The 17,181-nt window shown below is 45.3% G+C and overlaps 1 protein-coding gene across 1 annotated transcript in view; it reads right to left on the reverse strand.

Annotated features, from left to right (window-relative positions):
- The window catches only part of ZXDC (ZXD family zinc finger C), a 39,817-nt gene that overhangs the window by 15,327 nt on the left and 7,309 nt on the right, over window positions 1–17,181 (reverse strand). The window contains exons 5-8 of the mRNA XM_008697951.2: window positions 14,548–14,718; window positions 10,396–11,084; window positions 9,181–9,243; window positions 8,433–8,517 (exon numbers count right to left, since the gene is read on the reverse strand). Coding sequence (XP_008696173.2) covers window positions 8,433–8,517; window positions 9,181–9,243; window positions 10,396–11,084; window positions 14,548–14,718 — 1,008 coding nt within the window. The remainder of the gene's footprint in view (window positions 1–8,432; window positions 8,518–9,180; window positions 9,244–10,395; window positions 11,085–14,547; window positions 14,719–17,181) is intronic.

Below are 17,181 nucleotides of genomic sequence, written 5' to 3' on the forward strand. Positions count from 1 at the left end.
TCTGCTTCCTCATTCGTTGGGGGCCTTCTGCACAGTGCCTGCTCATGTCCCGTCCCCATTTTTCTACAGAGGCATTCATCTTCCCTCTCATTTCATGCTGTGTACGCTCATTTAAAACCTTCCAGTGTCCAGTGACCCCCAAGCCCTGTGCGTCTGCTACGCTCTGGGCCTCTGTACCCTCTGAGTAGTGAGTGCACTGGGGGAGCGGCTCTGGCGGCCCAGCTGAAGAGCAGGCTGGTGAGAAGTCTCTACCCTAGGGAGCGATTGTGAAGATGAAACACGAGCTCAATCGTGTGAAGCACACAGATGAGGACAAAGCAAGTGTTGGCTATCCAGACAGCTTTCCATTAACTCTCACCTTCTTTATCCTGTATGGAATTTTAGTCTTTTTTTCCCCAAAAGGCCATTACTCATTTGCCAACAATCAGAAGAGCCACCTTGACACACAAAAAGAAGAGCATAGGTCTCAGGCCTATCGATCAATGTGCGTCCCTGTGTCCTGGCCTAAGGGGCACAGCACCACCACCGTCTCAAAGGTTGTCGCCTATGCAATGTCCCTGCAAACACAGGGCAAATCCTCCAGGCTAGTTTCCCATGAGTCCTCGGGAATCCCTGACCGGAGATTCCTACACAAGTGCTCTGAAATCGCCTCAGAATTTCAAATGGACTTGCATGAAATACTGTGGGACGTTAGCCTGTCCGCGATAATGACTTCTTCCTCTCCCGAACCCCACAGCTGTCAGTAAATCTTGTTGGCTCCATCTCCCAGACAGATCCAGGATTTACCCACCTCTTGTGGCTGCCTGTGGCCGTGGTCATTTCCTACTGGGGACTACAAGGAACCTGCTACCTGCTCTCCTTGCCCCTTACAGTTTATTTTCAGAAGAGGAGCTGGAATGATCCTTTTCGAAAGATCATGTCACTTTTCTAATTATGACTCTATGTCTCCCCATCTGACATGGAGTGAAAGCCAAAGTTCCAACAACGACCCGAGGCCCTAAGCAGCCCTAAACAGCCCAGCCTCCCACCAGCTCTCTGATCACTTCTGAAAACGACCCCTGGGCCTCCCCACTCTGACAACAAAGGCCTTTCTGTTGAGAGCACCCTCTAGCCTCAGGCTCAAAGGGACCTTGCCCAGATCTGTCCACATGGCTCCCTTCCTCACTTCCATCAAGGGTCTCCTTCTCTGTTGAGGTCTCTCTCTATCCTATTAAAAACTGCAAACCATTACAGACCCGTTTCCTTGTTTTACTCAGATTTACCATTTGATTTCCTGTTTTCATTTATCCAAAGCAGAATGCAAGCAGTGGTGTCCCTGCATGGCCCTAAGCCGGGATGCATATCAAAACAGAGTCAGGACATCTGAGAGCATCATCTCTTCTCTCAGTCAAGTTTTGTTGTCTCCTCCTCCTCCTTTATGACCTGCCCACTTATGAAATTTCCCCCAGTTGTTCTAGAATTTTTGCTGCTACTGTGCATGAGCTATTCTCCCCTCCGCATTCCTAACTAGCTCTTGCCGCCACACAGGACACTGCTGATGGTTATAGGTTTGTGTTTTAAGTAGTCACTTCAATGTCTTTTAAGTTCTAAGCAGTTTTCAGTTGATTCTATGGGGTTTTCCAATAAGTGGTCAAATCATCTCTTAAGTTACTGTCTCCTCCCTACAAGTTCTTATTTTTTATTTCAATGGCAAGAACTTCCAGAGCAACATTAAACAGCACGGGAAATGATGATAAAAGCAATTCTGGCGTGCATGTAGAATGCCTTCGGTAACTCACAAGTACGATGTCGGCTCTTAGTTTGGGCTACGGAATCTTTATTACATTGTTACTTCTACCAATAATGGATACCAATTTTTTCAATAAATACAAAATCTACTGAGAAAATAACATAATCCAAGTACCAGACGTCCTAACGTTAAATCGCTCTCAAGCTGTAGGACTAAACCCCACTTGGTCAGAATATTAAAATATTTTGCCAAATCGTAAGTGTATTTTATTTAGAACTTTCCCCATGTATTTTTCTAAGTCGTCAATCTACAGCTCTCCTTTTGAAGGGCATCCTTGTCAGGCTTTGGTATCCAGATCGTGGGGAGTTTCCCCTTTTCCACGGAGCCCTGAATACCATGTAATGTACATATTCCACAGAAGGGTACAATCTGTATAACCATCAGGTAAGCATGAGTCTCTGAAATACTAACTTAATCTGGGAGTTGTTGAACTGTTTACACTATTATTTTTGAATAATGGTGATTTCTGGTTTTTTGGAAAATTATGCATTCTACTTCAAGTACTCCAATTTATTACCATATAGTTTGCATGATATTTACTTTCCACTGACTCGATAGAATTCACTTTTGCCTTCTTTTCTCTTGTTAAAACCACTCAGATGGAGGTAGACACTAACAGGTGAGAGGCTGTATGCTTTGAAGGAGGTTCTGTTTGGCCGACACAGAATGCTTTTTAACCATGAATAGGTTGCACACTCAAGTGTCAAAATCTTCATCTGACTCTCCTGAGGTTTGTTCTTTTTCCATCTTGACATAATAGCTATTCCCCTTAGCTTCCTCCTGTGCATTTGACAGGCAGGCACTCAGGGTACAAACCTGCATCTGGCTCTCATCACATCCCCTGCCTGCATACGTAACAGGAAGCCGAGGTTGACTGCTTTTAAGCACCTAACTTGTATTATCTCATTTAATCCCCACAAGAATCCTAAGTAGGCGCTTTTATTAACCATTTTACAAAGGAGAAAGCAAGCAGAGAAGCTGCTTGCTTAATTCACACTCATAACTGGATGGTGACCCAGTTTTTCTCTAAGTATCTGTAATCAGCTTTTATTTCTTTTACCAGAGTTTAGTAGGTTCTTTCGTTTTCCAAGTACTTTTTACTTTTTTTTTTTTTTTTTTAAGATTTTATTTACTTGAGAGGGAGGGAGAGACAGCGAGAGCTAGACTGCAAGAGCAGGCGGAGGGAGGAGGAGACCCTCCACTGAGCAGGGAACCCGGCACGGGGCTAGATCCCAGGACCTGAGCCAAAGCAGGTGCTTAACTGACTGAGCCATCCAGGCACCCCTAATTTTACTTTCTATTTTACCACATTATAGTCAAAAACATGTACTGCCAGGTTGGGTTTTTTTACCCTTAAGACTTTGTTATGGTTTTCCTAATGGCCTAGCTTGTTCAGTTTAATTTTGATAAATATCCCGTGGTTATGGAGTAGGATCTATTAAATCAACTTTATTAATCCCACTGTAAACACCCTTCACATCTGTATTTTTTTTGTGCTTGATCTGCAAATGAGTTAAATTACCCACTTCCAATATTGCTAGGTTTTCATTTATCCAATTCTCCTAGATTTCTACCAGTTTTTACTTTATCCTGTTTGATATTATAGGTTTTCATATAAATACTCACATGGCTACAAATCTTAGTCTTGCTGTTGATTACATGTGAACAGCAACCAAAAATAGGGAAAATCTTCTCTGTCCCAAATGCTTCCTGAATTCCACACCTCTGACATTACTATTAACCCATTGTGATTTTTGTTTCATCTGGTCTTAAATTTTAACCTTCCTAAATATTTCCATCCAGGGTGTGCCTCTTCTAGACAACACAGGAACTGGGATTTTCCTTCTTGACTCAGTCAAGAAAAAGGGCAGTCGCGTAGGTTTTGCTGTTTACTGTGTTGTCCTGTAAGTCCTATCTGTTCTTTCCTTTCCCCAGCTCTTAGAGATGAAAATGTACACATCTATTCACAGTCCTGAAGTTGGTATATTAAAAAAAAAAAAAAATTTGTTTTGCTATCAGATTTGATGAAAGTTTCTCTTTACTTTTTATGTTGAGAAAATATTCTTGGTTTATTTTGGGGGGAGAGCCACAATACTAAAGATAAAGAAACCGGCACATTTTATTTTCTATACACAACAGCAACCCAATGGGAATAATCTTGAATTTTAGATCCTATACCTTATTTTTCAAATCATTCAGATTGCACATTTTCTAAGAATCAATATATACACTCTGCACTTAACTACAGTGACAACAATAAAATCCCAACTGTGTTTAAGTGACTTCATCCCACTAAGTCCTGTTTCCCTGCAACTTCTCTGTTCCTAGACTATTATACAACAATCCTTTAATCCTGAAACCCAAAAAGCTCCCAAACCCACATTCCCCCTACCAGATTTGGTGCCAAAAATATTCACCAGTCAACACTGACCTGAACTCATATTAAATGAACATATTTAACAGAAAAGTGCCGATGTAGTAACTAGGCGTGTTAAGAAATATAGAATACACGTACCCTGTTACATTCTAAAATGTAAAATATTCTGAATTCAAAACACGGCAGCATGTTAACGTACATGAAGATATTGCCCAGCACTGTCTGCTGGGAGGGCCGAGACGCAATGAAAGCTGGGTAGCAATGAGCAACAACCACACGGAGCACGCAGACCTTGGTTTCTAATACATTTTTCTAATAAAAGGAACAGCCCTCCTTGGGGGAATGGCTGAATCCTGGCTGGCGCAGGGAAAACACAGATGGTGTCAGAAGGTAGGGAAATGCCCCCCTAAAAAACCAGGGCACGTACATCCAAAGGGCATAGGAATCCAACCGAAAGAGCTCCCAGTGGCCAAAGCCAGAACAATCGGAGCAGCAAAATAGATACTGATAATACTGATTACAGGCCAACACCCCTTGTAATAGCCTAAAGGACAAACACCTTTGAGTCCATACTGACATAAGTGAGTACATAAATGAGGGAGAAGAGACAGCCTGTCCTTACAGAAGTTGTCTAATCAACGTACAAGAGTAAGGGAAAAAGAAAATCACCACCAGAACATCACAGTAACAAAATCTACCCTGAAGCACTGAATTGATGGGAGGTTTAAGGAGAAACAGGATATCTGCGGGCAGATTAACCTTGCCCAAGGTCAACTCTGGCCGTTGCCCCTGGCTCCTGGGAAGAAATCACAAGGTCCTTGGAAGGTCCTGCCTGGTAAGCGTGTCTGTTCACCTGGGAGCTCTCAGCTACTCCAGATAGTCTAACAGCATGACTTACGGGGTAGGTCTTGGGTCACAGTGTCAGCTCGACCTTTGGAGGGGCTGGAGACGAAGTCAGCCACGTGGACAGGCAGCCATCTGTGCAATCAAGACCTGATAAATGTCTGGACATGAAGGCCAAGTGAGCTCTCCTGGTTGGCAACACTTTGTGTATACCGTCACAAAATGGGAGAAGTTAGCGCTGTCTACATACAACTCCAAGGAGAGGCCAATGGGAAGCTTCACACTAGGAACCCACCTGGAGCCTGCCCTATGCCCCTCCTCTTTCCTTGGCTGACTTTATTCTATACCCTTTCACTCCAGTAATCTATAACTGTGAGGTCTGAGCCCTCCTAGAGAATTACTGAACCTAAGACGAATCTCGGAGACCCTTGAACTTGTAGCTGGTGTCAGAAGTCAGGGCCATCTTGCAGATCCCTGAGAACTGCACACCATCTCGAAATATCTACCTCAAAATAAATATTTATTTGCTGTAAAAGGAAAAATAGTAACTTCATGATGGAGAAATCTGGCAGACAACCTTAACCCAGTGATAATGGTTAGAAGCACCTGTAATATGTTTACTGCATGGACCCTAATAAGACACAATGAGATGGGTACCTCACTTCTGGCTCCAAAAAAATCCATCACCTCAGCCTAATCAAAAACAACAGACAGACAGACAGGCTCAAGCAGAGTAAAGGACCAGCACTCTTCAAACGTATCACGAAGGGCAAGGAGGGCTGAGGAAACCGACCCAGACTACAGGGGACTAAGGCGTTGTGACATGCAAGTGCAGCCTGGGGTGCCACACAGGACTCTGGAACAGCAAAGGGACCCCAGTGGGGTCCCGGTCAGATCCAGATAAAGTCTGCAGTCCACTTCCTAGGGCTGTGGCGGGGATCACTCCTTAGCCTGGGTAAACACGCTATGACTGTGGGAGATGGTAATATGAGGGGAGGCTGGGTGAAGGGCCTACAGCTGGAAAACACAAGCGAGTGACAACACTCACAGAGTATGGCCAACTGGGATCATTTTTCTGTAAGTCTGAAATTCTAGTAAAATAAAATGGCAGGGGTGGGGGGGAACCAGAGTTAGCCCCAAAGATTCTGGAAAAGGGATCAGTCCTCTCTCTCTTAACTGATGACAAGACTTTAAGAGGGCTTTTCAAGAAAGATATGTGGGGGCAAGATGTAAGCCTTCATAAATACAAGAAAATTCTTTCACTACGTACACATTTGAAGGTTGGATATGCGGAAGGTTCCAGATTTCTATTTCCCCTTAAAAGTCTATAAAGTGTTTAAATCAATGAGTGTATAAAAATACCCTGACCACCACTGGAGGATGCAAAGAAACCAGTCATTTTGAAAACTGATAAAGAAAAAGACTCAGACATTTATCCTGACATTCCAGCATGACTGTACTTCAAGGTAAAGAATAGCTAAGAAGCTGCTCTTTACAGAAATATTCTAGCTAGTAATGAGAAATGAGAAATACCCTTCTGCAAACCCTCAGGAATTAATAAATCCAGTCACTGGTCATCAACAGCTGCTAACAACACAGGACAGACTGACCACCAGATGTCAGGGACCCTCTGGAAGAGCACCCCACCACTGGCAAATGACTTTTGTCAACCCCCGACAGCTGACCCACCAGATCGAATTCAACCAGATGAAGCCTCTAGATGTAATTACTGATTTACAGGGAGCACAGAAGACAGAGGAGCCTGTTAAACTACAGCAGAGTGATACCGTCACCCAAATCTAGACTGGCCGACTCGACAGGACAAGCCACTGGCTTCTTTAACAAATGCTTGGGAGAGAAATGGAGGGAGAGACCTATAGATGTTAAAGACACTTAAGAAACACTACCAACCACGAGCAATAGGAGACTTGATTCTGATTTGAGCAGTTATAAGAAACATTTACAGCATTTGAGACAACTGAAAATTTGAACTTAATAGATATTAAGGAAATACTGTTATTTTTTAAAGAAATGATAACAGCATATATTTTTTAAGTGACCTTATTAAAAGATAATGCTGAAATATTCATAAAAACAATTAAAACTAAAACCACCTCTACAGATGCCACCCCAAAGCACTGCAATCAGTGTAACATGTACTATGTACCTGAATGCTCCGTGTTCTTCTTCCTTCAAGTGCACATTACCGATCAGGTTAAATAAAGGCATCTGGCTCCCTCCATAGACTCTGCCTAGTTTGTGCTGAATTCTTTCACTCTAGTATCTCACCCCCCCACCACACCTTCTTTTATTATCTCTGCAAGTGCCTTCCTGAATCGCCCTGAACCCTTCCCGAGTCACCGTGAACAGACACGGATGACATTCAATATAGGGCAGTATCTGCTTTAAGAAAACTGATTAACACAAAATAGGGCGTTAAAGAAGCCATGATATTAAGAACAGAAAGACATAAATCTGTATTGCTAACCTTACATACCCTTTAATATTATTTTTTAAACATTTATTATTTCAGAGAAAGCACTTGCAAGCAAGCACACACGTGTGTCCGAAAGGAGGGGCAGAAGGAGAGGGAGAGAGAGAATCTCCAGCAGACTCCTGGCTGAGCACAGAGCCCAACTCAGGGCTCTATCCCACGACCCATGAGATCATGACCTGAGCCAAAACCAAGAGTCGGACACTTAACCGACTGAGTCACCCAGGAACCCTACCCCTTGATGTTCTTCAGACAAATTTTAGATAGACACATGAAATATGCGAAAATGGTATTAGAAGAAATCACTGTTACCTTTACAAAAGGATTACCACACTTTCTTTAAGCACTGCATCCCACTACTCCACTTTCTGGATGGATGGACAGATAGATGTATGAGGCCACAAACTAGAGGTCCATTGAGTATTTTTTTTTTAAATTCAAAAAAAATTGCTGGCAATTTAAAATGACAAGTTTTCAAGAGAACTCAGAACTGGGTATCCATAATGCCACGTGCCACCCAGGGGCTGGCTCCATGGAACCCTGCTCCTGGGACAGCAGCAGTCCTTTCCCCAGGCTCTTCCCAATGCCAAGGTCAGGGGCCAGTGGCCAGTTAGCATCAGGTCCACACCTCTGCTCTTCTGACACCTGGCCTGTCTGTTCTTTGTCCTAGGCAGCAGACACTGGAGTCTGCAACCACTAACTTTCACACGGCTTTTTTTAGATAAATAAAACATGTCCATACTGATGCTGGAAATTTTGCTGATAATTTTTTCTTAAGTTCATATAAAACTAAGGAGTGGATAAAGGGCATTCTGAACATAAAACTAACACAAAGAACATAGAAACACCTATTCGGCATGTTTCTTCTGTCCTTAATTAAGGCCCAGGGTGACTCGGATCCCTCAGTCCCCCAGCACACACAGCCTCACCTGCGTTGCTCCCAGTTCCTTTCTGCTTTTTTTTCTTGGCTAGTTGAATGGCTCGGGAATCAGTTCTTGCTGAGCCCCCACTTTCCTGAGACCAAAGAAAAGTGTGTCAGTCACTCGTTCCAAATAGTAAAGGAAGGGTAGCAAGGGAACTACAGAAATGTACTAAGTCTGCCTCCTGCACAGAGTAGAGTCCAATAATCTTTGAGGATCTCCAGCAAAGGTTCACGGAGAATCAAATGTTACATCCAATTATAGTGACAACTAAACAGAATGAGAGTTGGAACAATATACATAATTTTATTATCCAGAGAAGCAAAGTTTATTCCTCCAAAGTCTAAAACATATTAAAATACTTTACACAGAAACTGTTATAAAAGGAGTGACATACTTCTCTGCTGTCTGAAACAACCAGCCTTCCCTTGGTGGTTCAGGATTAATTAACTGCAGCACTTCTCAGCATTTTCCAGAACATGCCACACAACACTTGTACGGCAGACCCAGCGAGGTCCTATTTCATATACCCACTACAGAGGCTGCTCTGGTGGCAGGTGCTGGACTCAAAAGTTATAGACACCAAAACAAGAACTACATTACTGAATTCAGGAAGTTTATGGAGGGAGCCGAACAGTATTCAAATGGGACTTCACTTCTGTAAATTTGTGAATGTTTGATAAGAAAAACAGCTTAATGCTTATCACTACAAAAAAAAAAAAAAAAAAAAGAACATCCTCAACAGCTTGTGGCATACCTGTAACCCATTCACCACACACCATCTGTGCTCAGAGAATCGAGGCAGCCCAACGTCACACAGCTAGCGAGAAAATGAACAAGGAGTCAGGATCAAGGTCATGGCGGCTCCTCCTGCCTCCGCCCACAATTACGGCTCTGGAGATGCAGTGGCACCAAGGAACTATGGTTTCCCAAGGTACCAAGGCCCTCCATACAGGCCCTGCCTCCCCACTGACTTCTGTACCTCTGCCATCTCCCCTTCTGGCCCAGCCACCTGGGTGGCTTAACAAGTGCTCTGGCCACCTAAGCAAAGGCTGGCAAGTACGGCTATGCCACTGACAAGTGAGAGCTGTCAGGAAAGGTATGACAGACTGTGCTTCTCTCAGACTGAAAGGCTCATGGTAGATGGGTTACCACATCCCTCACAATTGATTCAAATTCAACGGATTTAACTTTAAAAAAAAACTGTGGTAAAATAAGATTTAACATTCGGAGCAATATAAATATCACCATCAAATTTAACCTGTGCCATAAAGAAAACACCAATTTGATCATTCCCATCTGAGACTGAGGAAATAATCAGACTCTCCCCCAAGAATCTTTAATTAAATTATTTTAAATTAAATTATATTAAATGTATTAACTGACATAAATATAATTAAAGTATATTAACTGTCGAGCCTCAAAATTGGAGAAGTACTCTTATAACCCTCCAGAAACAAAAGCTCACAAACCACTCCTTTTCCTTGTTAATTCTAATTTAAAACAAAAATTTTTTTTTGCATGGTTTTAAAGTTTCCATTAAACCTGATGTCACAATTCCTCTTCCTCTGGCCATTAGTAAGTCTAAGGACCTGTTATTCCGTGAAACGCACAAAGGCAGAACATTTCAACATTACGAAATACCCCCTTTTTTTTTTCAAGAAAAGAAACACATCATCACAGAATCACAGAACTCAAAAGGACCTTAGAAATCATCTAGCCAAAACCCCTCATTTTAGAAATAAATGAGAACTTAGGGCTCAGACAGGATAAGTGATTTCCTCAAGGTCGTAAAACCTAGTCAGTTCCAGACTCAAGATCAGAATTCAGATTTCCAGACTTGTAGTCCAGGGCTCCGTCTTTTCGCAAACCAGTAAGAAATGTCTGCACATGAACGATTAATCCAGAACATCCTCAAAAGAGTGTAAGAGAAGCGAGTTACACGGTGGTGACTGAATAGAGCACTTCATACCAAATAGAAGTTGCCGGTCCCCGCACCGAGCCCCGTGTCTTTCTGAGGACTGTGCCTTTCTGCAGGGCTGCAGAACACCGACCTGGGCGCCCCTCGGCTCCGTTCCTGCTGCCTGGCGGCGCTGGGGCCAGGAGGCGAGTCCGGTTCCACTTTGATTGGAGCCAGCAGTTCTGGGCCACCGGTGTTTCCAGGTGCGGGGCTCGGAGAGGTCAGTGTGGTGGTGGTGTCTGCTAAGTGACCACCTGAGGTCAAAGCCTGTGGGTCCGGACTCAAGTTCTTCACAGGCAGAGCCACCAGACAGCCTAACGCTCCTGCGCTTACAGTCGGCACATCGTCCATACCGAAGCTGCTTTGCTGGAGAACCGTGGCTGCTGTCCCAAGAACGAGAGGGCTATCCAGGCTTGGAGGAATGTCACTGTGGGCCACCAACACCAGTGGGTCCATGGGCCCCAAGGAACTATTATTAGCAGGAAGGTTTCCTCCGAGTGAGGCGCTCACAGAAGTAACATCAATAGTCAGGATTCCAGAGCTCAGCGCCTCGTCTGAGGCCCCCGCCACACTACCACCATCACCGGGTGCATCAGAGAAGAGCGCTGCCAGGTCTATGTTGTTGAGCTCATTTTGGCCTGGGCTGCCAAGTTCACTGCTGTGCGTAAGAGAACTTGGAGCTCCAAGCTGAGGGAAGAGATCTGAAAGAGAAATGAACACTCCAGTTGTTTTATGCACTTTAGCAGACTCGGAAGTTTGTACTAAGACGTTAGGTAGCAAGCAACCCATCAAGCTAACATCTCCTCCCTCTGCCCCTGCTGCCCGGTGCATCAAAGGTGGCCACACAGTGAAGAAAGGCACTGCCTGATGACCTATCAGGCACTCTACACACATGGTTTCAAATCCTTGAGCTCAAAGGGATTTCTCCAGATAGGACATGACCTGAGAGTCTAAAGAACATTTCCTAAAGTCACACCAACTGGTAACAGAAAGAGGCAAGACTTGAGTCCATGTCTTTCTGGCTTCAAAACCTATGCTCATTCTGCTACACAACAAGAACTGCCCTCAGAAGCCTGTAAAACCTTCCACAGAACACAAATCTTCAGAAATCAGACACAAGGTGAACTCTGGCTCTGGGATAGCTTTGGAATTGGAGGGTGTCAGCTCATGTCTCATCAAAATCTATGCCCCACTCCTCAAGTAGCTGCAATTCCAAAACAAATTTGAGTCATATGGTGATACCAGTGAGAAAAAAACTGTCCTGTCTGGCTTGCTCTGGGATCAGGCCTTGGCTCAAGGTCCCAACCCTAGGGACTACAGAGAACTAAGACATCGGCCCCCTGGGCACTCTGGAGCTGTGTCCCCTCCACGGAGCTTCTCCTGATGGGCTCCCCTTCTCCCCCCACCACTATATTTCCAACCTCTAACACTCCTTCCTCCCCCAGGCCATGATCTTCCTGAGGGTAGGGAGTCTATCTGACCCACAATGTCCCTTCAGCAGCAGGCACCAGCGCCTGGCCCCTAAGCAGCACTTAATGACTATAGCAAAAAAAATTCTAATAAATCCCTCTTTAGTCTTAATTGTTCATTTAGCCTCAGTTGTTGGTCATATCATTCTTCAAATATTTGATTCTCTGTTATTCAATCAAGTAACTTAAACAGTCAGACTACCCTTGGAGGAATAATGAGCATTAGCATACTTTTACAAAATTTCATTGAGGGGTGCCAGGCTGGCTCAGTCAGTGGAGCACACGACTCCTGATCTCGATTGGGGTTGTGAGTTCGAGCCCATGCTGGGTATAGAAATTACTTGAAAATAAAATCTTTAAAAATTTCAATGAATACTCAAGTCTAAGATTTATTCAATCATCCCAAATTCTAGGACTCTTCAAGCACCAAGCAAACAGGAAGATGGGAGTATAAAATATTTGGATAAGGGAGCCAAACAGGGCCCTGAAGTTAATCCTTCCCAAGGCATTTGCAGCTGAAGCTTCTAGAACATGCCAGTGCCTGGCCAGAGGGAAAAGGCTCTCTCAGTTCTCTGGCTCTATTCCTCCTACACCAACTGTTAGCTAATCCCAAACTCAGTGACACTGAGCTAGTGGACGCCAAATCAGAGTGCCTATTATAGTTCTAATGTAAACCTATGAAAGAAATCTACTATAGACCCTCCCAAAATAAATTAATAACCAAATCCAAATATTATCTTCTTTAGTTGTCATACTCCTTTGAAGTTTAAAAACAGTATTGATATATTATGGCTTCTTCTCTAAGTATCTCAGAACCAAAAAAAACAACTTAAAAAAAAATGGAAGAGATTCAGAAATTAAAAATGGAAAACTGTCTCTTTTTCAAAACCTTCCAAAAATTCCCTTGACTATCCTGATACTTTCATAGGGATAAATAATTAATAATAATCTTGGGGCAAAACAGACAGCAATTTGTTCACAAATTTCCTAGTGTTGAAATCACAGATATTTACTGGACACCTGCTATTGCAAGGCCCAGATAGTCAGAAATCATTAAACGTTAATTAAGAGAGTGTCTAGACCACGGTTACAATCATGACCTCGCTCCAGCACTTCTCAGTGTATGGGACCTCAGACAAGTCCCTTTCCTTTCCACCTCAGCTTCATCAGGGATGGAGCAGTGAAGACGCCCCTGCCCCAGGCCCACTGTGAGGGGGACTCCAACAGCAAATCCAGGGCCTGGCAGGGCCCCTGGCAGGGCCCCCGGCAGCATCGGTGCACAATGATGCGTGTTCCGAAGCACCCATTTCTCACGAGGCTAGCACTGGGGCACTACCTGACCACGGCGGGGAAGAATGACACGCAAGTCAGTCAATGCCACAATATAAATTCAGAGCCTGGGAAACACAGGCACTACAGAACCCCTAAGAGGCTCTCACATGGAGACAGAGACTAAGGAAACTCATGTGGAATGAACGATCCTGCTGCTGACTTTTGAATGAGCCGAGCCAGGAAAGGGAGAAGAGCAGGAGCAAAGAGGCCCGGGTGCGCAGTATCCCATAGTCCCAGCTCAGAGCCAGGAGTAGCGAGAGCTAAGTTCTAGAGACAGAAGTAGCAACCTGACCACTGAGGCCTCTCAACACCAGCCTTCGACTCTTGACAGGACTCTGAGTTGAGGTGACAACCTCTGATAGGAGTCCTCATAACACCTAGAGTTCAGAAGGGCAGCTTCTTAAATCCCAAGCGAAATGGCAATGACTATTAGAGCCGAAGGAGTCAAGTGACTACATCTGTAACAGGATGAGAAGAAGCCAGAGGAAGGACACTTCCTTCGGAAAACTACACAAATGCTCTTCCACGTTTTAAAGATGGGGAAACCGAAGGTCAAGGACCTGTGCCTAGCCTGGATCTCACCGCTGGGAAGTGGCTGTGCCCCAAGGCTGGTGCTGCCTGTCACACACGTGGCAGGGAGGCAGCACACTCAAGTAACTGTAAGGCTAGCGAGGACTTCCCCTGACGGGAGCAGCAACCCCACCACGCCCCAGAGAGCAGGGTGGTGCGGGCTCCCGGGCAGAGGCAGCGCACAGCCGCCCAGACCCCTCAACGGTCTGCCCATATGGCTGTGCGCGCAGTCAGGCCCACGCCACCACGCAGCCAGACGACCAGGCCTTCGTGTGCCCAGAATCCCCGCTCCGGACTACTGCTATGGTTCCCTCGCCCCCCTCCCCTCCCCAGGCCCTCAAGCCTTACCCCCTGCTCACAAGGTGAAACACCACTCTGCACAACCGGACAGAGAGAGGAGTGAAGACAGAAACAAGGGAGGAGCGGGTTCAGAATTCAGGACAAAGGTCAAAGAGGGAGACAGACTTAGGAGACACATGCTAGGAAAAGCCAACCAAGTAAAACACTGAAAATAAACAAACAAATAACTGAATGCTCCTCAAGGGAAGCACTTCAGAGACAAGGGAGGGATTGAGGGTCAGAGGCAAGAAGTGGCAGAACAGAGTCCAAAAGATGCCACTAGGCTTGGCAGCCATGGTCCATGGGCCAGTAAGACTTTGCTGTACTCAATTAATTTACCCTATAGCCAGACAACTTCTTAAGGGGTGGAGGAAGGAAGGACACACTGGCTTCTGACACATGTCAAGCGTGTGCATCTTTGCAGCGCCATAAGAGAGAAGTGAACCGAGCAGACCTGGGCGCCGGCTGTGCTGGCGGACCACATGCGCCTTCATGCTGTGCTTGGAGGTGAAGAGTCTGTTACAGCTGGACACCGGGCAACGGCTTTTCGGAGCACCCACATCCTGCAGGTGTTTCTTGGAGTGAATATAGAGGCTGCTACGGGCAGAGAACCTGGCACAGCACCCTGGAACAAAAAGAACGATGAGTGGGAAACCTGAGGATTCCCAAGAAAACAGTGCTGACATTTCCTCCCATCAGAATCATAAGACAATGCATGCCCATACTCCGGCCACTGGCCAGGGATAGACACATACCCCTTGGGGCAGCGTCACAAATGTAGGGGTCAAGGCAGGCTGCCCCCAAGCCGGGCCTCTTTGGCATGCAGATTATGCCAGCTGGAAGCAATCAAGGCCCAAAAGACTCAGGAAGAAACTTTGACATCCCTCTGCCTACTACCTGAAAGACTTTAGATGGAGGACATGCTCCAGGAAAAAAGCTACCACCAAAGATAACTACATTATGATACGAACTAGTTATGGGGGACAGGGAGGACCTAGCAAGGCCTGTTTAATCAAAGTCCGTTTGTGTCCCATTGTTTCTGTGGGCCCAGCAAACACCTGTTCACCAAACAGTTACTCGTTTTCATTCTGATGAAATGCTTTCCTTCTCTCTGAAAGTCCCAGGTCCCTACCACCCTTCTCTTTAGCTCAGGATGACACATATACTTCATTTTACCTGTCTCTGGAACCTCACGTCTGTGTGGGTTTACCGTACACATGAAATTAAGTTTTATTTTCTGTTAATCTGTCTCATGTCAATTTAATTCAGTCCAGCTAGAACAACCTTGAAAGGAAAAAAAACCTCTTCCTCCCCGACACAAGGAATTAAATTTGAAAGCAAACTGCATTTAAAAGAAGATATGAAGTTCCCCATCAATTGCGCAGAAGACACATAACCTTGACAAGTTAACTTTGGGCCTGTTTCTTCACCCACTACACAGGGCTCCTGGGGAAAATAAGTCAAATTCAGTGTTAATCCCTTAAAAGTTCAACTGCTAAAAATTTATACCAATTATCTGTACATAGCTGGAACAATATCTGTACGCTACTGGAACCCTATGACATTCAGAGTTGGAAACTATCTCAACTGATCACCAAAGCCAATTCCTCTCATTTTACTACTGAGAAACTGAGGCCCAAAGGGACCAAGCAAATGACCCAAAATCAGGAGCACAAGTGGAGCCTGGAGGCGGCACCGCCTTGCTGACTTAGCCAGAGTCGGTAAGACCACAGACCTGCACGTGTGTGTCAAAGGGAAAACAAGACAAATTAAAAAAATACCACCACCTTCCTCTTGCCCTCATCTCCCACTGCTGGAGCTCTGCACCGCGGGGACACGCACAGGGTAAGCACGGTTCTCGGCAGCTACAAGCTTGTGACCTCGTAGGGATGTGTAAACAACCACCTGTCCTAACAAAGGGTAAAATAAAACCAGTGCTAGTGCCATGCAGTGTTCTAGAAGCAGAAGAAACAGCACGCCTCTTGAGAGGAGAGAAAAAAGGTTTCAAGAGGTGGGTAGCATTTCAGGTGACTGGCTCTTGACAAATGGTAGGGGCCACACAGCACAGCAGGAGGGTGTGCAGGCCGAGGAACTGCCATCCAAGGCATGGAGGCCACGAAGCAGGGTGGGCAGCTTGGACTCTGGAGCCCAACTCCAGCTCAGACCCTACTGGCCATGTGGCCTTATTTATTCTTTCTGTGTCTCCTTTTCCTTTTCTGTAAAGTGGGAATGACACCCACCTCACAGGGCTTATAAAGACTACATGTAAACAATTCCAACCTAGGAGTGCTCGCACGGTGCCCATGAAAGTGGAATGGGCATCGTGGCACTTGTGGCAGCTTCCTGGGATGGCGAGGTGGAGCTGCTGGAGTCTAGGCCCTGGGGGAGGCCTATATAGAGGCTATGAAGACAGAAGATGGCCAAATGACAAAGGGTTTTGGCTGAGAGGAGTTTTGAACTTATTTCATTTTCAAACAAAGCTTCCAGCTTGTTTCCAGGTCAGGCTCATGAGAGAACATTTGGAAAACACATGAAAGAACAGATGCCTCCAGGCTCACGCCTAAGTGCTCTGTCTGCAATGTGTGCTTTGCTCCACACGGTGCCCAGGGGTACTCTGTACCTGCAGTGTCCCTCGGCCCCCTTTCCAGCTGGGACTCCACACAGACTTAAGGAGGCACAACAGAGCAGAGGCGCCAAAAACACTTCTACCAAACTGCTTTGCCAAGGACAGGGGTCAGCCACAACAGGGATGTCTGCCACACTCGTCAGCAGTGGTTTCCGTTTTTAAAAATATTTGCTAACTCGATAGGGAACAAAATATACTTCATTTTCATTTGTTCATCCTTTGATGGCCAGGAATGTGACCATTTTTTCCACGTGTGTTAATGGCTGTCTTTTTCTAACTGCAACAGTATCTATCGAGATTTGTATCCATTCTTAACAAATCAAAGCTATTAATACGAGCACCCCACATTTACATCAAGTTACCCCCACCCAGGGGAGGGGCAGAAGCAGCCCGTCAATGACAAACGCCATGGGGATCTCCTCAACTCGCATCTACCACTTACATGAGGAGCACACACGTCTT

Source organism: Ursus maritimus, unplaced genomic scaffold (assembly GCF_017311325.1).
Source record: "Ursus maritimus isolate PB19 unplaced genomic scaffold, ASM1731132v1 scaffold_14, whole genome shotgun sequence".
NCBI lineage: Eukaryota > Metazoa > Chordata > Mammalia > Carnivora > Ursidae > Ursus > Ursus maritimus.